The sequence below is a fragment of the Lampris incognitus genome, chromosome 10 (assembly GCF_029633865.1).
Source record: "Lampris incognitus isolate fLamInc1 chromosome 10, fLamInc1.hap2, whole genome shotgun sequence".
NCBI lineage: Eukaryota > Metazoa > Chordata > Actinopteri > Lampriformes > Lampridae > Lampris > Lampris incognitus.
Window position 1 is genome coordinate 4507919 of NC_079220.1, and position 24295 is coordinate 4532213.

Consider the following 24295-nt stretch of genomic DNA (forward strand, 5'->3'; position numbering starts at 1 on the left):
AGAGTACATTTCATTTGTGTGTACAAAATGACTAATGAGGAGCATTCTATTCTGTTCTATCACTTATCATAATGTAAGAATATTTATCTCCTTCCAACAAATCTTAACTAGCTGAAATATGACTGAGCACTGCACCCGATTTCAAGGTAGCGGCTACACGTTAGCGCTCATGTAGCTCAGGCTATATCCAGCTAGCGCACTTTTAATTAGCTCTGACATAAGTATATGTCACCCAAACAAGTTGAACTGTCCAAGATACACAACACGAGTCCATATATTGTGTTAGAATACTTTTGACATTTTGTTTTGGTAGTGGCTATTTAGGCCAAGATTTGAACACCTACTAGACATTCACTGTTCAACCAAATTTAGCCGTTTTAGTGGAGATTATCACGGAAGAGACATCTGACAATGTACAGCTATACGACGCGCTCCCTGATGCTGCCAACAAACTTGTGCTCTGGCAACCGTCTGATGGAAAAACTCAACGTGGTAGAAGAAGAATCACCTGTGTGGACAACCTATTAAGGGACACGGGTGGAGAATGTGCAGGAGCTAAAAACGACCATGAAAGAGCGGGACAGTTGGAAATGCCACGTGGGAGCAGTGATGGGGCGTCCTGATGGACGACCTATGAGGCGAGGAGGTTTAGTGGAGATGGCATGTCTAGGCAAAACGTAGCCCAGTTTCATTTTAGATGTGCCAGTGTATGCTAAAAATGGGCTACATGTGCTTGTAAAGGGAAAGTCTAGCAGACGTCTATATCTCACCTAGCCCTTGAATCGGGGTCAGCTCTGTGGGTTAGCTGTCAAATAGGTTAGCTATCGGTTAAGGCTAGGTTGAGGTAAGTGCTGGGTTAAGGTAAGTGTTGGGTTAAGGTTAGGGTCGGGTAGAGGTCAAGGTTAAGTTAGATTAAGGTAGGTTTAGGTAAATTCAATGAAATAGGGTTGAGGGAATATAGACACTCAGTTTTCACTACTAAAACAAAAACAATGTAAGGTATTTTAGCACTATATAAATGCATATGCTAGATGTGTCTCAGACAGTTAAAGTTGTTTGGGGGATGTGTAATTATGTAACAGTTAATCAAGCAGTTCATTTAGCCAGATATACCCTGAGCAAGACGAGCGCTAACGCTTAACCCTCCGTCCATTATCCAAACCGCTTATCCTGCTCTCAGGGTCGCGGGGATGCTGGAGCCTATCCCAGCAGTCATTGGGCGGCAGGCCGGGGGGACACCCTGGACAGGCCGCCAGGCCATCACACAGGGCCGACACACACGCATTCGTACCTAGGGACAATTTAGTACGGCCGATTCACCTGACCTACATGTCTTTGGACTGTGGGAGGAAACCCACGCAGACACAGGGAGAACATGCAAACTCCACACAGAGGACGACCCGGGACGACCCACCAAGGGTTGACTACCCCAGGGCTCGAACTCAGGACCTTCTTGCTGTGAGGCGACCATGCTAACCATTACGCCACCGTGCCATCCTAACGCGTAACCGCCTCGCTGAAATCGGGTCTAGTGCTCAGTGGGATTTTACTGCTACTGGCAGATTATTCTGCTTGCTTTGGGGGTTTTCTTAGTTGAATATGCTAAAGTTTGTCTCAGTTTTGACATGGCATTTTTGCAGTGCAGCTGCACAGAGAAAACAGTCGGAATTGTGCTTTTAAATAACTGAGGTCCGTCTGTGTCAGGTACCTGGTGTTGGAGCACGTGTCGGGCGGCGAGTTGTTCGACTACCTGGTGAAGAAAGGCAGGCTGACACCCAAAGAGGCCAGGAAGTTCTTCCGACAGATCATCTCTGCCCTTGACTTCTGCCACAGCCACTCCATATGGTCCGTACACCAGCTGTGATTGTGACTTCAAATTACGACCTTTCTGGTTCATGTGTTTGGATTCCATCTATTGTAGCGTACACTGTAGCATGATGTTCACCGCCATTTGGATGCATGGCAGCTTCGCCGTTCTGGTTTTATTCCTTCTTTAACACGTTAAAAATTTCATACATTGCACAAAATGCACATATTGAATTGTGAGCAGGCCCGGTTCTAAGGGGGGGGGGGGGGGCTAAGCTCACCTAGATGGTCAGGTAGCCCATCCTGCAAAGTTGTCACGGAGGTGAAGTTTCATTCAAACATGCGCTTGTGGAGGCCTTGTATATACAGCAGTAGGGGTGAGACATGTGTTAGACCAGCGCTCGACGTTATTTCAGGTTACCTATCCACTCACACCAGTTCTTGTGCCCTGTGCTTGCTGACACTCCTGAGTTTTCCTTTCTTTTTTATTTTTTTTGCCCCCCCCCCTTTTTTTCCCCTCCCTAATCGACTCTGTGCATAACTGTAGTCCACTGACTTCCGGCTTCTACTGCAGCAGTCATACCAGTTTCCTGTTTGTTGGCGTGGGCTGTTGACAGTGGAACCAGAAGGTGCTTGAGAAAAGAGCGCAAATCACAATACGGCCCGTTGAGTGGTGTTGGTTCGTTCGCTACGGTGATGTCTGCTCAACAGCCTGCAAGTAATCTTACCGAAGCGGCAGCTTTACTCACCACTATATCGGCCTCACCGGAGACCGTCAGAGCCCTGTCAAACACGACAACAATAGGGCAGCAACTCCAAGTGTCCGCTGAAATAGCTCCCGTGTCACCTGAAACGTCTTCCGGTTCAACTGAAATCCTCTCGTACACTGTTCATGTGAGAGTGTTTCAGTTGTGTGTGAAAAAGCATTTCACTTGTACACTACCGTTCAAAAGTTTGGGATCACCCAAACAATTTCGTGTTTTCCATGAAAAGTCACACTTATTCACCACCATATGTTGTGAAATGAATAGAAAATAGAGTCAAGACATTGACAAGGTTAGAAATAATGATTTGTATTTGAAATAAGATTTTTTTTACATCAAACTTTGCTTTCGTCAAAGAATCCTCCATTTGCAGCAATTACAGCATTGCAGACCTTTGGCATTCTAGCTGTTAATTTGTTGAGGTAATCTGGAGAAATTGCACCCCACGCTTCCAGAAGCAGCTCCCACAAGTTGGATTGGTTGGATGGGCACTTCTTTGAGCAGATTGAGTTTCTGGAGCATCACATTTGTGGGGTCAATTAAACGCTCAAAATGGCCAGAAAAAGAGAACTTTCATCTGAAACTCGACAGTCTATTCTTGTTCTTAGAAATGAAGGTTATTCCATGCGAGAAATTGCTAAGAAATTGAAGATTTCCTACACCGGTGTGTACTACTCCCTTCAGAGGACAGCACAAACAGGCTCTAACCAGAGTAGAAAAAGAAGTGGGAGGCCGCGTTGCACAACTGAGCAAGAAGATAAGTACATTAGAGTCTCTAGTTTGAGAAACAGACGCCTCACAGGTCCCCAACTGGCATCTTCATTAAATAGTACCTGTTAGAGCCTGTTTGTGCTGTCCTCTGAAGGGAGTAGTACACACCGGTGTAGGAAATCTTCAATTTCTTAGCAATTTCTCGCATGGAATAGCCTTCATTTCTAAGAACAAGAATAGACTGTCGAGTTTCAGATGAAAGTTCTCTTTTTCTGGCCATTTTGAGCGTTTAATTGACCCCACAAATGTGATGCTCCAGAAACTCAATCTGCTCAAAGAAGTGCCCATCCAACCAATCCAACTTGTGGGAGCTGCTTCTGGAAGCGTGGGGTGCAATTTCTCCAGATTACCTCAACAAATTAACAGCTAGAATGCCAAAGGTCTGCAATGCTGTAATTGCTGCAAATGGAGGATTCTTTGACGAAAGCAAAGTTTGATGTAAAAAAAATCTTATTTCAAATACAAATCATTATTTCTAACCTTGTCAATGTCTTGACTCTATTTTCTATTCATTTCACAACATATGGTGGTGAATAAGTGTGACTTTTCATGGAAAACACGAAATTGTTTGGGTGATCCCAAACTTTTGAACGGTAGTGTATGTATGTGTGTGTATGTGTGTGTGTGTGTGTGTGTGTGTGGTTTTCATTATAGCATATGGATGAGTTAATGCTGAATAATGTCCCTCATGACCCCTCATACATCTGTGTTATCAGTACGTACAGTGGACTTGTATATTATTATAAACTGTAGACTCACCAACATAAATGTGTAGGCCATGGCCAGACACAACACCCCTCCAACGCGGACACCGTGTTTTGATTTAAAATATACGTAAACTAGTTATAACACCTTTAATGTGCTTGAACAGAAGAAGTAATGGTTAGGTGTCTTGCACAATGTGGTGTTGTTGCGTCTCTGCCTGTAACACAATAAAACAGAATGCAACTCAAGAAAGGACACATTAGCTGCAGCTGCTATTTATGGTCTGACTTCAGTGCTTTCAGTGTGTGTGTGTGTGTGTGTGTGTGGGGGGGGTTGTATATAAGGAGCTTCTTGTCGTGTCTGTGTTTGTATCCCCGATGAAGGCATTTGCCGAAACACTTTGGCTTCATGTGTTAAAGTCTTCCATCCAAGGTTACAAAAATTATTTTCCTTTTTTTGTCGTTTTTGTTGTTGTTCCTCGGTCTTTGCACCTTTCTGGTTTACAGCAAAGTAGTGCCAGAGTTTCATCCTTTATGCTGCCTGTGTGCGTGTGTGTGTGTGTGTGTGTGTCTGCAGCCACAGAGACCTGAAGCCAGAGAACCTGCTCCTGGATGAGAAAAACAACATCAGGATAGCGGACTTCGGCATGGCCTCTCTCCAGGTGGGGGACAGCCTGCTGGAGACCAGCTGCGGGTGAGTTGGGAGCTGTCGTATCTGGAGCTGAGGGCAGGCGATGCTCAGAGCGCTGTTGGATAATGTTCAACAAAGTGTTTAAGTCAGTACCAACTCCATGTGTGTTAGGTTGTCTGGTTGTGTCACTTCGCATATCTCTTGTCTCTCCGACTTCTAGATCCCCACACTATGCATGTCCAGAAGTCATTAGGGTAAGTTAGTGTTGCTGCGCTTTCAGCGGACATATGTGTGTCTCTGCTTGTGTGTTTGTACACATGTATTTGACCTTACTTTGCATGTGTGTGTCTTTTAGGGGGAGAAATATGACGGTCGCAGGGCAGATGTTTGGAGCTGCGGCGTCATCCTCTTCGCTCTCCTGGTGGTGAGAACTTCCTCCTCTTCTTCTTCTTCTTCTTCTCCTGCCAAGTCTCTCTCCTTTTCCACCTCTTGACCCGTTTAATCTCAAGCGTGATTTATGCTGGAATGTTTGCGTATTCGCTAGTGTGTGTGCGTTGCGTCAACACCGAGTTGCACGTAGGCATTCACCAATGAATTTGCGCATAGCACTCGTGAATGCCCCCTGTTGTCATGTGGTCATTATCAACCCTTGTGTTGTCTTACGGGCCAAACAGGCCCACAACAGTGTTTAACAGCAGAGAAAAGACTCTAAATGATCTTTTTTCATCCTGAAATTTGATGACTTACCCAATTTCCCCTCGGGGATGAATAAGGTATTCTGATTCTGATTCTGATTCTGATTTTCCTCGAGTGACCCCAACATTAGAACAGGTGAAACCTTGTTTTTATTCATATTTCCATGAAAGCTGTACACCACTAAGGTACTAAGTTTGTCTTAGGGTCGTGTTTGACCCTAAGACACGTGTGACCCTATAAAAGCGAGTGGTGTCCACTGATTAAATGCAGTCTTTCTGCACTGTGAAGAGCGAAAACCCAGATAGTCACACAGGTTGTGATGAATGACAGCTTGTTTGCTGCTTTAAGTTGCTTTAATTTAGAGGTTTAATGAAGACGGGTTACAAATTAACCTCATGACGAGGGCAGTATACAGAATGTGCGGAAAACTCAAGGGTTAAATAAGTTAGAATAATGTAATATAGCCATATTTCCGCTAGGGGTAGCTGTTTGTTTGGAGATGCTGTTTTCGGGTGTTTCCGGGTTGTGGGGTTCTCTCTATTTAGTTTCGTCTCCATGTGTGGTGAGCTCCTTCACCTGTACAAGATAGTCGGCGTAAGCCTCTGTGTATTTGTGTTTTTTTGCCTGGCCTGGATAAAGGATCTTGGAGCATGAAATTGTCGAGTGGTCCTTCTTAGAGGGAGAAGTTCCACATATTTTGGCGACCAGGTGAACTGCGTTCTTTTTCCGGACGTGTCGTCCCCGTTTTTGTTGTTCGCTCGAGCTAGGCCGCAGTGTGCTAGCTAGCTAGGCGGCAACGTAGGAGCCGTACGGGGACGATAGGAACAGTGCGCCGGTGACTGCCGAGGAGCCTCGCGCTCAGAGGGCCACGTTTGGGAGTATCGGTGAATTTGTGGAGGGGAGGAGGAGCATCTGGTGAACTAGAACAGGTGCTGAAGAGGCTCTCGGATGCGGGGCTGCGATTGAAATGCGGAAAGTGTGTTCCTGGCACTGGGTGTGACCTACCTGGGGGACAAGGTCACAGCTGAGGAGCTCTGCCCAGTGGAAGACCAAGTGAGAACTTTCAAGGGGCCCCAAGCCCCCAAGAGCGTTCATGAACTCGGATCATTTTTGGGCCTAGTGAATGATGAGGCGGTATTTAAACAGGAAACGTGAAAGCCGTGTGCGAAGACGGTCCCCTGACTATTTTATGTGTGCAGCCCGATATCACAAATTACAAATTTGCCTCAGGCGGACGTGGATTGATGGCCTGCGTGTGCATCTGCGTTTGTAGAACAGCCAATAGGAACGCCCTCTCTCTGAAATGACCCCGTGATTGGCTAAAATCTTTCGTCCTGGGCTAGGTTTTTTTTTTTAATACAGAGCCAAGTGGTGGTGCAGAAGTCTAGTTTTCTCTCAGACCACTTGAATTATAATATGCTGAAAGGTTATTATGGAATTTTTGCCCAATGATGCCAAAAAAACAAAACAAAAAAAACTGCCTACTCCAGCTTTAATAATGGCTCTGTTTGATTTATGAGCATTGGCAGTACCATCGACAGTTGTTAGTGCTGGTTCTGTCCGTCTGTCAGTCAAGTTTGATGAATCAAACAGACGCATTATTAATGTTATTAGCTGCAGCCCGTGTTTGTCCTGCATCGCCCCTCTTCTTCTACTGTTTCTCCTTTGCTCCCTCTTTTCGTCTGTCCTTACTGTGTGTATATATATATATATGGGTGGCACGGTGGTGCAGTTGTTAGTGCAGTCACCTCACAGCAAGAAGGTCCTGGGTTCGAGACCCGGGGTAGTCCAATCTCGGAGGTCGTCCCGGGTCGTCCTCTGTGTGGAGTTTGCATGTTCTCCCCGTGTCTGCGTGGGTTTCCTCCGGATGCTCCGGTTTCCTCCCACAGTCCAAAGACATGTAGGTCAGGTGACTCGGCCGTACTAAATTGTCCCTAGGTGTGAATGTGTTGGCGCTGTGATGGCCTGGCGGCCTGTCCAGGGTGTCTCCCTGCCTGCCGCCCAATGACTGCTGAGATAGGTTCCAGCAACCCCACGACCCTGTGTAGGATAAGTGGTTTGGGTAATGGCTGGATGGATGGATATATATATATATATATATATATAGTATATATATCCATGATGTATATCATAGAATGGTTGCTACCTCTCGTCAGGTCTTGTGTCTTTATCCCATCTCCAGATATGAACACAATCTGTCCCTTATCCCTGCTGCTGCCACAGAATAAAAAAACAATATATACACAATAGATATGGATACAAACTTCCCTGGTATTTCCCTGGCATTGTAAGTAATACTAGGATCTACTGCTTTAACAATATGAGACTCAACCAGCTACTGCTCTCTCTCTCTCTCTCTCTCTCTCTCTCTCTCTCTCTGTGATTGTCTCCTTCTTGATCCCTGTCTCTGTCTCCGTCTCTGTCTTACTTACACACCCCCACAGGGAGCGTTGCCTTTTGACCACGACAACCTGCGTCAGCTGCTAGAGAAGGTGAAGAGCGGCATTTTCCACATGCCTCACTTCATCCCGCCGGACTGCCAGGCGCTGCTCAAAGGAATGATCGAGGTCAACCCCGACAAGAGACTCACGGTAGGGAGGAGCGGATGGAGGGAACGGACAGGAGGTGATGGCGGGGGTGGAGGGGTGAAGGGGCTTTTGTGTAATCTCTGCCTGAGCGCCAGTGTCTCTCACTGAGAGATGTGAACAACGAGTGGGAATAGACCAGAACGCCAAATTCAGAAAGAGAGGCGGTGGTCCCTCAGCATGTGGACATAATCCAGTAGACGTGTTTCCATCCAAATAAATCTCACATTTTAAGTGAAATTCTGAAAAGTCGATAAAAGAAAACGAGTATTTTGAAAAAACAACCTCCTGGGCGGCACGGTGGCGCAGCGGTTAGCGCGGTCACCTCACGGCAAGAAGGTTCTGGGTTCGAGCCCCGGGGTAGTCCAACCTTGGGGGGGGGGGGTCCCGGGTGTGTGTGTGATGGCCTGGCGGCCTGTCCAGGGTGTCTCCCTGCCTGTCGCCCAGTGACTGCTGGGATAGGCTCCAGCATCCCCGCCACCCTGAGAGCAGGATAAGCGGTTCGGGTAATGGGTGGAGGGATGGATGGATGGATGGATGGATGGATGGGTGGATGGGTGGAGGGATGGAACCTCCTGTGCGCAGGGTGTTTAGCAGCCACAGCTGGGGGTAAACACTACGCTCAGGAGAGGGTGTGATTTTGCTCCGTCATCGTTTATTCTCCCTTTCTGTGTTTTCTCTCTACTGCAACTTGAACGTCTCCATCTCGAGCTAGTGTAAAAACTTTTGTTGTGATACTTAGTTTTGTTTTTTTGCTGTTGCAGAAATTCTTGTTTCCATTTATTGTTTTCATATTGATGGGGAGCGTCCAGGTAGTGTAGCAGTCTATTCCGTTGCCTACCAACACGGAGCTCGCCAGTTCGAATCCCCGTGTTACCGCCGAAAAAATTGGCCGTGTCTGCGGGTGGGAAGCCAGATGTGGGTACGTGTCCTGGTCGCTGCAGTAGCGCCTCCTCTGGTTGGTCAGGGCGCCTGTTCGGGGGGGAATAGTGTGATCCTCCCACGCGCTACATCCCCCTGGTGAAACTCCTCACTGTCAGGTGAAAAGAAGCGGCTGGTGACTCCACATGTATGGGAGGAGGCATGTGGTGGTCTGCAGCCCTCCCCGGGTCAGCAGAGGGGGTGGAGCAGAGACCGGGACGGCTCGGAAGAGTGGGTGGATTTACTTAAAAATGGGTCAGGCGGGTTAACATACCCGTGTTAAGTAACTTTCAAGAGACTTTATTATCATTATAATTTATTCATATTTATAAAGTCTCGTAAAAGTTACTTAACACAGTCGTGTCAAACCACTTGATGTGACATTTTTTATTTTCATTTTCCCCCCCTTTTTCTCCCCAATTTCATCTGGCCAATCACCCCACTCTTCCGAGCCGTCCCGGTCTCTGCTCCACCCCCTCTGCCGATCCGGGGAGGGCTGCAGACCACCACATGCCTCCTCCCAGACATGAGGAGTCACCAGCCGCTCCTTTTCACCTGACAGTGAGGAGTTTCACCAGGGGGACGTAGTGCGGGGGAGGCTCACGCTATTCCCCCCAGTCCCCCCGCCCCCCAAACAGGTGCCCCAACCAACCAGAGGAGGCGCTAGTGCAGTGACCAGGAAACATACCCACATCCGGCTTCCCACCCGCAGACACCCGACCAAGCCGGAGGTAACACGGTGATTTGAACCAGCGATCCCCGTGTTGGATGTGACATTTCTGAATAAATCCAACATTAGATTATTTTGGAGTGTTTGCTGAGGAGTGTGTGAGACCCCTTTTTTTGTCTTTTCGGGGTTGAGGCTTCAAAACAACAAAACCAGTTGGGCTCGTGTGGGTTTGAACGCAGGGGTTTGGGCAGTGGGGTGTGTGGTTGAGGGGTTTGGGCAGTGGGGTGTGTGGTTGAGGGGTTTGGGCAGTGGGGTGTCTGGTTCAGGGGTTCGGGCAGTGGGGTGTGTGGTTGAGGGGTTTGGGCAGTGGGGGGTGTGTGGTTGAGGGGTTCGGGCAGTGGGGTGTGTGGTTGAGGGGTTTGGGCAGTGGGGGGTGTGTGGTTGAGGGGTTTGGGCAGTGGGGGGTGTGGTTGAGGGGTTTGGGCAGTGGGGTGTCTGGTTCAGGGGTTTGGGCAGTGGGGTGTGTGGTTGAGGGGTTTGGGCAGTGGGGTGTGTGGTTGAGGGGTTTGGGCAGTGGGGGGTGTGGTTCAGGGGTTTGGGCAGTGGGGTGTGTGGTTCAGGGGTTCGGGCAGTGGGGTGTGTGGTTGAGGGGTTTGGGCAGTGGGGTGTGTGGTTCAGGGGTTTGGGCAGTGGGGTGTGTGGTTGAGGGGTTTGGGCAGTGGGGTGTGTGGTTGAGGGGTTTGGGCAGTGGGGTGTGTGGTTCAGGGGTTTGGGCAGTGGGGTGTGTGGTTGAGGGGTTTGGGCAGTGGGGGGTGTGTGGTTGAGGGGTTCGGGCAGTGGGGGGGTGTGTGGTTCATGTCTTTACCGTCATTTAGTGACCCCTTCCGGTCCAGAAGGCAGTGAAGACATCAGAAACCGTCTGCAGGAGAAAGAAAAACAATGAGGCAGAAATATTTAAAAGGAAAAAAAGAGAAACAAGCTGAATAAAGTCTGTGTCTGTATGGACGTCTGTCAGCCAGTAAATCGGACAGACAGTCAGTCAGACAGTCAGTCAGACAGTCAGACAGTCAGTCAGACAGACAGACAGTAGGTCAGACAGTCAGTCAGACAGTCGGTCAGACAGACAGTCGGTCAGACAGACAGTCAGTCAGACAGACAGTCGGTCAGACAGACAGTTGGTCAGACAGACAGTCGGTCAGTCATCTTCAGTAGAGCAGGTTAAATTCTGCTCTACTCTGTGAGAAGATCTGCGGGGCCATCAGCTGATGAGCTGCTGGTTAATGCAGCTTGGGGACTGGTCTGTCTGTCTGTCTCTACTGCCGTCTGTCCATCCGTCTGTCAGCCGTCTCACCTTTTGTCTCCATATAGGTTTAAATGCAGAAATGTGGCGTGTGTGTGTGTGTGTGTGTGTGTGTGTGTGTGTGTGTGTGTGTGTGTGTGTGTTTGTGTATGTCATGTACTTTCAGCCAGCACCATTCACCAACCACTACTGATATCTGCTTGTCAAGTCAAACTTCAGGAAAACTCTGTCAGGGTAGTGTAGCGGTCTATCGGTTGCCTACCAACACGGGGATCACGGGTTTGATCCGGGGAGGGCTGCAGACTACCACATGTCTCCTCCCATACATGTGGAGTCACCAGCCGCTTCTTTTCACCTGACAGTGTGGAGTTTCACCAGGGGGACGCAGTGCGTGGGAAGATCACGCTTTTCCCCCCAGCCCCCCCCCCGAACAGGCGCCTCGATCGACCAGAGGAGGCGCTAGTGCAGCGACCAGGACACATACCCACATCCAGCTTCCCACCTGCAGATACGGCCAATTGTGTCTGTAGGGATGCCTGACCATGCCAGAGGCAACACGGGGATTTGAACCGACGATCCCTGTGTTGGTAGGCAATGGAATACACCGCCACGCTACCCAGACCCCCACTGTTGTGTGTTTTTCTTGTGAACAGAACGATACAAGATCATTGTTATAAGTCTCTAATTAGAAGTAGGTCTAGTATTGACTACTACTACTACTACTACTACTTCCGGCTGCTCCCGTTAGGGGGCGGCGCCACAGCGGATCATCCATTTCCATCTCTTCCTGTCCTCTGCATCTCCCTCTGTCACACCAGCCGCCTGCATGTCCTCCCTCACCACATCCATAAACCTCCTCTTTGGCCTTCCTCTTCTCCTCTCCCCTGGCAGCTCCATATTCAGCATCCTTCTCCCAATATACCCAGCATCTCTCCTCCACACATGTCCAAGCCATCTCAATCTTGCCTCTCTTGCTTTGTCTCCAAACCGTCCAACCTGAGCTGCCCCTCTAATATACTCGTTCCTAACCCTGTCCCTCTTCATCACTCCCAATGAAAATCTTATCATCTTCAACTCTGCCACCTCCAGCTCCACCTCCTGTCTTTTCATCAGTGCCACTGTCTCCAAACCATGCAACATAGCTGGTCTCACTACCATCTTGTAAACCTTCCCTTTAACTCTTGCTGGTACCCTTCTGTCACACATCACTCCTGACACTCTTCTCCACCCACTCCACCCTGCCTGCACTCTCTTCTTCACCTCTCTTCTGCACTCCCTGTTACTTTGAACAGTTGACCCCAAGTATTTAAACTCATACACCTTCATCACCTCTACTCCTACATCCTCACCATTCCACTGTCCTCCCTCTCATTCAGGCATAGGTATTCCGTCTTGCTCCTACTGACTTTCATTCCTCTTCTCTCCAGTGCATACCTCCACCTCTCCAGGCTCTCCTCAACCTGCACCCTGCTCTCACTACAGATCACAATGTCATCCACAAACGGCATAGTCCACGGAGACTCCTGCCTGATCTTGTCCATCAACCTGTCTGTCACCATTGCAAACAAGAAAGGGCTCAGAGCCGATCCTTGATGTAATCCCACCTCCACCTTGAACCCATCCGTCATTCCAACCACACACCTCACCACTGTCACACTGTCCTCATATATATCCTGCACCACTCCTACATACTTCTCTGCCATTCCCAACTTCCTCATACAATACCACACCTCCTCTCTCGGCACCCTGTCATATGCTTTCTCTAAATCTACAAAGACACAATGTGACTCCTTCTGACCTCTTTCCTGGCATGAAGCCACACTGCTGCTCGCTAATCGTCACCTCTCCTCTTAACCAAGCTTCCATTACTCTTTCCCGTATCTTCATGGTGTGGCTGATCAACTTTATACCTCTGTAGTTGCTACAGTTCTGCACATCACCCTTGTTCTTGAAAATCGATACCAGTATGCTTCTTCTCCACTCCTCAGGCATCCTCTCACTTTCCAAGATTGTGTTAAACAATCTATTTAAAAACCCCACTGCCATCTCTCCTAAACATCTCCATGCCTCCACAGGTATGTCATCAGGACCAACTGCCTTTCCACTCTTCATCCTCTTCATAGCTGCCCTCTCTTCCTCCCTGCTAATCCACCGCACTTCCTGATTCACTATCCCTACATCATCCAACCTTCTCTCTCGCTCTCATTTTCTTCATTCATCAGCCCCTCAAAGTACTCCTTCCACCTTCTCAGCACACTCTCCTCGCTTGTCAGCACATTTCCATCTCTATCCTTGATCGCCCTAACTTGCTGCACATCCTTCCCAGCTCGGTCCCTCTATTTAGCCAATCGGTACAAGTCCTTTTCTCCTTCCTTAGTGTCTAATCTCTCATACAACTCACCATACGCCTTTTCCTTTGCCTTTGCCACCTCTCTCTTCGCTTTACGCTGCATCTCCTTATACTCCTGTCCTGTCTACTTTCTTCATCTCTCTGACTATCCCAATTCTTCTTTGCCAACCTCTTCCTCTGTATGCTTTGCTGTACTTCATTCCACCACCAAGTCTTCGTATCTTCCTTCCTCTGTCCTGATGACACACCAAGTACCTTCCTAGCTGTCTCCCTCACTATTTCTGCAGTGCTTGCCCAGCCATCCAGCAACTCTAGTCTAGTATTGACTGTATGTTTTAAATTGAGTATCTAAGGGACCTGACACACCAGGCCGACAGTCGGCCATCGGCCAGTGTCGGGCCGTTGGCGAGTGTCTGTGACCCTAGGTTTTGCATTGTGTCCCGCACCTTCGGCACTAGTCGGACCCCTGTCAGCAGCTTTTCGGCCGATTCAGCATGTTGAATCGGCGGAGCCCATTGGTGAGAGAGATCACTCTGATTGGTTGTTCAGCTTAGCAAATCAGCGCAGAACGTGCATGCTAGTTGGCCATTGGCTGTAGTCTTTGCGGTGCGTTCAAGTGCTACTTTTTGGCCCAGACGGCAGGCGACGTGAGGCGACGCAACAGTCAGCCTTTGTCACCACTAGTTGGTTTGGTGTATCTGGCCCCTAACATTACATATTATTTACATCATATCCTGACTGGATGCTTAACGTTGACGTTATAAAACAGACGCTTTAGCAGCGGTTCAACAGAGCTAACGTCAGCTCACCTGGATTATGTTTTTAGCTAACCGACAACCCAGAAAATCAAGCTGACACATCAGAAACACTTAAAAACTTCTATCTAAAGACTGATTTGTTTGAGCAGGTTGAAGGTGATAGGGAGCGTCTTACTTACACCTCTGTCGATGGAGTTTCTGTGAAATCCTACCTTGAATGGACCATACCAAGTGATAGAATACAAGGGAGAGACCAAGAGAGAATAGTGGTTATGTGCAGAAAAAATATTTTATTTATATTCTTACCAGTGATGATTTTAATGTTGATTTAAAAAAACAAAACAAAACACTATTTTACATGCACTCATAAACATTTTTGGAGCCCCCCCCTCCCATAAATTATACATCTAATCTAACCTTTTATTTTGTTTGATTACAGCTAGAAGCAATACAGAAACATCCCTGGTACCAGTGAGTATGTCTTTTCATTCATCTTTCTGCCATCCCTCATCATCTGTTTTTTTCCCCTTTTCCATTTATTCCCTTAAGCTCATCCCATGAATAAATGGAAATACGTGACTCATCAGCACTAATCGCTCCACTGACAGATCTGATCCCTCACATTTAGGGTGGCACAGTGACACAGTGGTTAGCGCTGTTGCCTCACAGCAAGAAGGTCCTGGGTTCGAACCCCAGGCCATCCCAGGTCCTTTTTGTGTGGAGGTTGCATGTTCTCCCCGTGTCTGGGTGGGTTTCCTCCCACCATCAAAAAGACATGCATGTTAGGGTTAGTACTCCTGCTTGTGCCCCTGAGCAAGGCAAAGGAAAGAAGAACTGGAGTTGGTCCCTGGGTGCTGCAGCTGCCCACTGTTCCTCTACAATAGGATGGGTTACATCCATAATAACAAATACTCCAGCCTACTTTGATCATCTGCATCGATATCAACAGATCGCTAAGAGTTCATGTTGATATAGAAGTACAGGAAGTAGACGGATTGGTTCTTACCTCAGTCAGTTACCCAGACCTCCAGCCATGCTGATGCAGCCCGTCTAGAGCTCTAGAAAACATTGGAAAATACTGGATTACTTTCTTATCTTCATCTCTTTTCATTAGTCGGAGACATAAACCAGATGTCTGTTCTACTATTGTGACCAATCACTGACGGACAGGTTTTAAAAATCATGTTTGAGTTCACGTTTATCAATATTATAAATGCTTAATTCCAGTGCCACAATAGGCCTGATCCGGGCTCTGCTTAGTAAAAAGGTTTTATTAATATTTCTAAAAAAGTAAAAAAAAAAAACTGGAGCTGTAGTCATGCTGGAACCTAACCTGTGCTCAGTGGCTGTACTGCATGTGGTTTTCAGATGCTCGTGTCCTACGTTACACTGTCTGCCACCTGTCTTCATGACGCTTTATTTAGCAAAGGTAGTGGGTTTGTGTTGTTGAATTGTAAATATATAAATGTGTAATTTTTTTGAAGTTGGCAGAAGAATAAAACAGCTATTAGGAAATAAAGAAGGCTGAAGTCATGGACCACACTGTTACTGACAGGAATATGTGAGTTTTCTCAAAACGCCTACCAAGCCGGTTGCTTGTGTTAATTTCATCAAAATCCCGGCTGCCATCTGGACATGAGCCGCTGGCGTTGATAAATACGGCGTTTGACGGATAATGCTCAGTTAATGTCGGACCAAAGCTGAAAACACTAATATTTTCTAACATTGCTTTAATGATCATGTATTTTGTACTTCCTCGTTCTACTGAAAAAACATAAATATAAAACGTAGAATTCAGTTTTTACATTTTTTTCTTCTTGAGAGCTCCCCCAGTTTAGCTTCTCTCAGCCAATCTTTATTTTCCCGATACCTATGATGTCATCAGACACTCATTTATATACAGCCAATCAGATCAAACCATCAAAATATGAAGCCCCTCCCACCCTTGTCACCAAACCTTGCTTATACTTGTCACTCAAAGGTCGACTCATGAATATTAATGAGGACTAGACCACGCCCCCCACAGTTCTTGAGACAGTTGAGTTTATTTATAAATTAAGATATAAAAAATACAGTATCAGTCATTTACAAATAAAACATCATTGCTGAATGTTTTATTATGTTGTGTTCCAAGTTTTTCGGACATAAGACGTTAGATCTGATCACTGATTTTGGTCCAACTTAAACTCAACCCTTGACTCTATAGTAACTGTGATAGTGTGACGGTGTCGTGTGTCGTCAGGGGTGGTCGTAACGAGCCATGTCCGGAGCAGCCTCCTCCTCGGCGGGTGTGTGTGAGGAGGATCTTGTCGCTGACGGAGCTGGACCCGGACGTCCTGGAGAGCATGCACTCCCTGGGCTGCTTCAGAGACCGGGTCAAACTGACACGGGACCTGCAGTGTGATGAGTGAGTAGATGTGGCTGCATGTGCACCCACCCACTCCCCCCCACCCCCACCCCCACACACACACCAATACATATATACAACAATAGACAGAGGAGAACACTGTTTCATAGACATGCAAAGCCAGTTGTTTTGCTGGTCAGTTTCTCTCTCTCTCTCTCTCTCTCGCTCTCTCTCTCTCTCTCTCTCTCTGAGTGGATGGGTGTGTGACTGAGCGAGCGGAGCGTGTGAGCGTTTGTTGTGAACTCTATGGAGTGAGTGACTTTCAAGCTTTTTTCTATCTTTATCTGTCTGGGGTGTCTCCCCGCCTGCCACCCAGTGGCTGCTGGGATAGGCTCCAGCATCCCCGCAACCCTGAGAGCAGGATGGGCGGTTTGGATAATGAATGGACGGGTGGATGTAAATAGTGTGTATTGTAGGGTTTGCTTGTTTGTTGTGTCTATAGGGAGAATTTAGGGGGGGTTTTGTGAGTGTGTGTGTGTGTTTGTAGTTGGCCAGCGTTTGGTGGTCGGCGTGCTAGTCACCGATATGGATCTGTCCAAACTGACCAGGAAGTTTGGACATTAAGATCGTGCCGGTTTCCCCTTGTTCGGTGGAGGACTGCTCTGTGGCCATGGGGCAGGTTGTGGGTTGCAGCAGCATTAAATCCGCTGCTCGGATGAACAGTGCGGTGGTCATCTTTGTAGACAGCGTTGAAAAGGTGAACGCGGTGGTGGAGAACGGGACTGTGGTGAGCGATACGTTCATATCTGTTTTGCCTCTCGCTACACCGGTGAAAAAGTGACTGTCAAATGTTCCTCCGTTCATAAGAGGTGAAGTGTTGACACGGGAGTTATCTAGACATGGAAAAATAGTCTCCCAAATAAGGGAAGTCTTCTCAAGTTGTAGGTCTCTTCAGCGTCACACGATCCTGAACAACAGGAGTGAGGAGCTGAACTTAACCTTCAAACTGAGAGTGGATGACTTCGATTATATTATTTTTGTGACATCCGACAATATGAGATGTTTTAATTGCGGTAGAGGGGGACATCTCATCAGAGCATGTCCAGATGAAAACTCTACATCAGGACAGAATAGTTCTAACAAGGCACCTGCTGGAAGAGGGGCAACTGAGCAACAGAACTGGAATGAGGCGGGGACAATGAGACAAGACGGCCAGGAAAGTGTGGCGATACAGGAGGAGAAAGGCAAAGTACAGAATGATGGTGAGGTGGGTGAGGGAGGACAGGAAGAGACAGGGGAAGCACAGAAAGATCGTGAGGTGGGTGAGGGAGGACAGGAAGAGTCAGGTGAAGCACAGAAAGATCGTGAGGTGGGTGAGGGAGGACGGGGGAGACAGGTGAAGTACAGCAAGACAGCCGGGTGGGTGATTAAAGACTGGACGAGACAGATGAAGTGCAACAAGACAGCCGGGTGGGTGAGGAAGGACTGGAGGAGACAGGTGAAGTACAGAAAGACAGTGAGGTGGGTGAGGGAGGACAGGAGGAGGAAGTCGAGAGACAGGAGGCTGCAGAACAAAAGGAAACCTGTGTCAGTGAAAGTGCTGCAAAGGATGTAGTGTTGAGAGGAAGTGAAGTTGAGCTGAAAGATGATGATGATGCCCTAAGAGTGACACATCGGAAAAGGACAACTATAAGTAACAATGGGAAGTCACGGGCGAAGAAAGCCATAGCGTGGAAGACCAGAGGAAAGAGAGCAGCAATACAGATAGACACAGAGTCTGGATCCAGTATGGAGGAGGACTCTGCTGCTGATAGGGAGGGTGAATCTTCTGACTATGAAGTGGCTGTTAGCTGTAAAACCAAAAGAGCTTACAGTGTTGGTAAAGTCAAACTGTTGTTATAGAAAATGAAGAACATGGAGGGTTTCTTCTCTGACAGAGAGCTGTTCACTAACTCTGCAAGGCCACAGATGAGCAATAAAGGGAGAGGAGATTTCACTGAACAGGAGGTGCATAGCCTAAAGAAAATTGTTCAGAGAATCAGAGAAGCGCTGAATAATGGAGATGATGATGAATAAGATCTTACACCCTGAATGTGAGTCGGCGTTGTTATGTGTGCTTTGAATCTCTTGCAGTGAGTCACTTTACCATCAGTACACTGAACATACACCGGGCAAGAGATGACGCTAAAAGGTCTCTACCGTACGAGCTGATGAGACTTAAAAGACCTGATGTGATGTTTGTGCAGGAGACTCGCAGCGACACTTTTAATGAGTCTGACTGGAAGAGAGAATGAGGTGGAGAGGTGGTGCTTAGTCACGAGAGCACAACCAGCAGGGGAGGGGGCATTCTCTTCTCAAAGAACTTTGCACCAGTGTCATTTGAGCCAGAGCGGATGGTAGTGAGGGCAGGCTGGTGGTAGTGAGGGAAACATTTGAACATTTTAATATAGTTTTTATGAATGTGTATGCACCTACTATAGAGGACCTGACAGAGTACACTTTTTACAAGTTGTAAGCACCGTTTTAAGTAAAGTTAATGTTGAGGATTTTTTATTTTTAGGAGGAGATTTTGATTTTCCTGAAAATGATTTTCAAGACAGACCTCACTTAGAACCTCATGGTGCATCACAGTGTGCACTGAGACAACTGCTGGAAACACATGATTTAGTAGATGTGTGGAGAAGGACGAATGGTGTTAAAAGACAATATACTTGGGCTCACACTAGAGGGAATTTAATATCCCTGACTAGGTTAAACCGGTGTTATTGTTTTAAACATAATTTTAATGTTTTTAAAAGGTGCAGAACGTTACCTGTTGGTTTTACTGATCACTTTCTGGTCACTTGTAACATTTTAATCACTGATTTAAAACCTAAAAGTGCATCTCAGCATTGTAACACAGCTTTATTATGTGATGCTAGTTTTTTTTTGAATAATCTTTTTATTTGGATATGTTAACACGTGCAAAATGCAATAGGCATGAAATTAGACTATCTCTATTTTTCTTTTTTCTTTTACACAAACACCCCCAACCACCCACCCTTCCCACCCACCAAAACATGGGGTGCACCCGCCTAGAGAAGCAGAGAAAGAAAATAAGATAGTAACACATACACAGTAATAATAATAATAGATACATTTACATGTGAAAGAGGTCACATTTAGCCATGTTCAATGTCACTGTGTACATACATATTCACGATTGCAGTCATACATGCCTGCATCAGTCCAAGGCAGAAACAATTTCGATACAATTTAAATACAATATCCACAATATGTACATCCCTAGAACATACAATCCCTGGTAACTGGTATGTAATTAAAAAAATAATAAAGATATGGGGAAGGAAAAATAAATGAATATGCTCAAACGCTTCTATTTGTGAAATGTTATATAGGCCTACTGTAGTCTGTGGTGACTAAATATCTTAAGTCATCAGGCAAAGTTTTTAGTTTGCTTAGATATGTCAAAATTGGACCCCAGATGGAGAAAAATTTGTCACTGGACCCCCTAAGAGTGTACTTAATCTTCTCTAACTGTATGAAATGCATCAGATCACTCAGCCACATAGACACTTTAGGTGGGCGTTTTGATTTCCAATGTAATAAAATTCTTCTGCGAGCAAGCAGTGTCGTGAAAGCAATCATGGTTTTATGTCTTTTCCTCATTACAGAGTCTTCCCCACCTGTGATTCCAAATATAGCTGCTGCTGCATTGGGTTGGAAATAAATATCAAGTGCTTCTGACAGTGATTTAAAAACCATAGACCAGTAAGTTGTCAGAGCCGAACATGACCAAAACATATGGGTTAAGTTGGCAGGGGTGTTATGGCACCTGTCACAACTTGCGTCTGAATTAGGGTAAATCTTAGCTAGTCTTGCTTTAGAAAAATGAGCACGATGTAGGACTTTGAACTGTATTATACTTAGTCTTGCACAGGAAGTACTATCATTCACTTTTTGTCAAGCACAGTTCCACTTGTCCTCATCCATGTCCTCTCCAAGCTCAGCTGCCCAGTCTGCCCTAATCTTAGCAAGAGTTATGTTTTTAAGAGAAGCTATACAATCATGTATCCTTGAAATTAGTCCTATGTGATGCTAATTTTAAGGATGTTTTTGAATTAAATTTTTTTGGAGAGGTTTTAAGAGCAGAAAACAAGATTTTAGATCTTTGAGACTGGTGGGATTGTGGGAAAGCAGAGATAAAACAGCTCTGTCAGCAGTACTCTCAATGTCACACGGGACATTATCAGATCTATGGGAGATCTCGAGACTGAAATTATGGAAGTGCAGAGTTTAGCAGAATTCACCGGAAATCGAGATCATATTGAAGATCTCAAGTCTAAAAAATATGCTCTTACAGACCTACTAGGCACTAAGGCTCAGGGGGCACTGGTCTGGTCACGTTTTCAGAGCGCGGCACTGATGGATGCACCGTCCAAGTTCTTCTTTGGCTTGGAGAAGAGGAACGGGCAAAGCAAGTTTATTCATGCTCTGTGCTCTGCTACAGGACAAGAACTCAGAGACTCTAATGAGATACGGAGGCGAGCCATGTGTTTTTACTCTGAGCTTTACAGCAATGAGTAGAGAGAAGACAAAGAATTGTTTAGATACTTATGTGAAAATTTATCCAAAGTCCAAGAGGAAATTAATGCTGAACTGGGAGAACCACTGGTGCTACAAGAACTTTAGGGCATGGAAGGGAGAAAGGCCCCTGGCATTGATGGGATTCCAGCAGAGTTTTATAAAGAGTTCTGGAGGGAGATGAGTGAAGATCTTTTAACAGTTTTTAATGAGAGTTTTAAAGACACGTTGCTACCACTAAGCTGCAGGAGAGCAGTAATAACTCTCTTACCAAAGAAAGGAAATCTAGAAGAGATTAGAAACTGGTGTCCTATGTCTTCTCTGTACAGACTATAAAATCCTGTCCAAAGTGCTGGTGAACAGACTGAGAGAGGTGATGGACTCAGTAATTCACTAAGATCAGACATACTGTGTGCCTGGTAGGTCCATTCTAGACAATGTGTCCTTAATTCGAGATATCTTGGAACTCTAATTCTTTGGGCTTTGAAACTGGTCTGATTTCCCTAGACCAGGAAAAATCTTTTGACTCGGTTGAGCACCTTTACCTCTGGAAGACTTGGGAGAATTTTGGTCTCATCCCAGGCCATATAGCTATGATCAAGGTTTTGTACCAGAACATTGAGAGTGTACTGAAAGTTAATGGAGGTCTAAGTGCCCCTTTCAAAGTGTGTAGGGGAGTGAAACAGGGATGTTCAATCTCAGGGATGTTGTATTCATTGTCTATTGAACCCATGTTATGTAAAGTAAGGGTTAGTATTGAAAGTCTGTTTTTAAAGGATTTTTTTTAAAAAAGTAATAGTTTATCAGCTTATGTAGATGATGTCATTATTTTTGTCAAAAGCTTGTAAGAGATAATAACACTGGATGGAATTGTTAAGGATTTTGGAACCATATCAGCTGCAAAGGTCATTTAGAGAAAGAGTGAAGCACTGGCAGAGGGGAGTTGGAGGGGGCGGGATCTGTCCAGTCTACCAGGGGGGTTGACATGGAAGAATGATGGTTTCAAATATCAGGGAGTGTACCTTGGCAATGAGACCATAGTCTAGAAGAACTGGGAGGGCGTGGTAGAGAGAGTGGAAGGAAGGTTAAATAAATGGAAATGGCTGGAGACACAAATGTCCTTTAGAGGCAGGACACTAGTCATTAACAACGTGATAGCTTCTGCTCTGTGGCATAGGTTGGTCTGCATGGAGCCACCTAAAGGCCCAACACAAAAAATACAAGCCATCTTAGTACACATGGAAAGCAGAATAGCTACATTCAGATTACAGTTTGTACAGAGATATCTTACAGGTCTAGAAGATGCTGTTTGGAGAGATTTGACTAGCAGCATCTTGAGGAGGACTGCATGTCTGGGTTTAGACACTGCATTGTTTTTAATGGATTTTAGTTTTTAAAAACTATGTGAATTACCTCCTTTTTTATCAAGCACTTTTTAAGACATGGAATTTATTTAATACATCACCGGGTCTCACCAGCATGCTATGCACCACTGGAGTGGTCACTCTGAGGGGAATAGTGGATGTAGCTGGTCCTGAACTGGCCAATACCCAGGCTGTGGCTTCTCTTCTCAGGCAGAGATCTATTTGACAGAGCAGGAACATTTTAAATATGTGGATTTAGAGACTGACGGAGGAGGAGTTTATGATGCTGCAGGAATGCAGTGGTGGACTGGACACTCCTGATGAAAATGATCCATTTTGGAGCTGGGCTTTTTTCCAAATGTGGATGGATTCTTAGGACCCTTATAAATGTAATAGACTATAAATATGTGGACTTCAGTTAAAGGAAAAACTGTATATAATTGTTGCATGAAAGCACTGAACAAATGTAAACTGGGTAGAGGAGTTGACACAGTGTGGAGACAAGAACTAGATGTGGGCGGTGGGGTCAGACTAGTATGGAGGGTTTTATATAAACCACCTTTAAAGAAAAGGACTGATGATTTACAATGGAGGACTCTACATGGTGCCAGTGCAGTGAATACTTTTATACCTGTGATCAACCCCACAATTCCAAGTAAATCTCAATTTTGTGAATTAGAGACTGTTTTTCATTGTTTTTACAGATGCAAAAGACTTCGTAACCTTTTTAATGCACTGGAGAATGTTTTTTGACGGTTTGGTGAGAGGTGGTCTAAAACAGTCTTAATTTTGGGAGTTGGCTACAAAAAAATCTGACGCCTCCAAGTGGCAACTACTAAATCTGGTTGAAGGGGAGGCAAAACTTTCAATCTACAGGAAGAACAGAGTGGAGAACAGCACAGGGCAGGAAGTACTTCCTGTTTTCGTCGCATTGGTGAAAGCCAGAGTCTGGTGGCATCTGGGTAGCGTAGTGGTCTATTCCGTTGCCTACCAATATGGGAATCGCATGACCTCCAGACACAACTGGTCGTGCCTGCGGGTGGGAAGCCGGATGTGGGTATGTGTCCTGTTCGCTGCACTGGCGCCTCCTCTGCTCGGTCGGGGTGCCTGTTCAGGGGGGAGGGGGAACTGGGGAGAATAGCGTGATCCTCTTACGTGCTACATCCCCCTGGTGAAACTCCTCACTGTCAGGTGGAAAAGCGGCTGGCGATTCCACATGTATGGGAGGAGGCATGTGGTAGTCTGCAGCCCTCCCTGGATTGGCAGAGGGGGTGAGCAATCACCCTGATTGGCCAGGTACAATTAGGGTGAAAACAGGGGGAAACCCCCCCCCCCAAAAAAAAGCCGGAGTCTGGGTTGATTTTAGAGTTTTTAAAGGAATGCGTAACATGGGTGAATTTATCAAAAAGTGGTGCTATAATGATGCAGTATGTTCTGTGGCAGGTGATGACTTAATTTTTAATACCATTTTTAAGTACTTGATGAAATTGTTGGGGTTTTTTTGTTTGTTTTTTTTATAAATGTATTTCTGATTTTTCCCTTTTTCTCCCAATTTAGTGGCCAATCGATCCCTATTTTAGTTCAAACACCCCCCTCGTACTGCATGTGTTCGCCAACTGCGTCTCTCCGGCCGGCAGTCTGGAAGGAGACGCCTCCCCACTTCCGTGACAAGGCGACTCCAGGCCGAACCACTGCTTTTTCCGACACACACAGAGACGCATTCATGTGACGAACACAAGCCGACTCCGCCCCCCTCCCGAAGACAGCGTCGCCAATTATTCCTGCTTCGTCGCGTCCGGCCATAGTCGGATCTGATGAGACCGGGGCGCGAACCCCCGGTCCCCAATGGGCAACTGCGTCGACACAAAGCCGATGCTTAGACCGCTACACCACCGCGGACCGAAATGATTGTTTTTAACCATGCTGCACAGTACTTGTTTGTGTCATGGAAAAAAAATGTTTGGATTTTTTTAATAGCGGTTTAAAAAAAAAGCTCTGTCTCTCTCTCTCTGTCTCTCTCTCTCTCTGTCCCATTCTTTTCTGT

The 24295-nt window shown here is 46.3% G+C and overlaps 1 protein-coding gene across 1 annotated transcript in view; it reads left to right on the forward strand.

Moving 5' to 3' along the window:
- Positions 1-24295, forward strand: part of brsk1b (BR serine/threonine kinase 1b) — a 45048-nt gene that overhangs the window by 5257 nt on the left and 15496 nt on the right. Inside the window, exons 4-10 of the mRNA XM_056288081.1 lie at positions 1705-1845; positions 4623-4739; positions 4897-4930; positions 5032-5100; positions 7817-7963; positions 14396-14427; positions 16199-16363. Coding sequence (XP_056144056.1) covers positions 1705-1845; positions 4623-4739; positions 4897-4930; positions 5032-5100; positions 7817-7963; positions 14396-14427; positions 16199-16363 — 705 coding nt within the window. The remainder of the gene's footprint in view (positions 1-1704; positions 1846-4622; positions 4740-4896; positions 4931-5031; positions 5101-7816; positions 7964-14395; positions 14428-16198; positions 16364-24295) is intronic.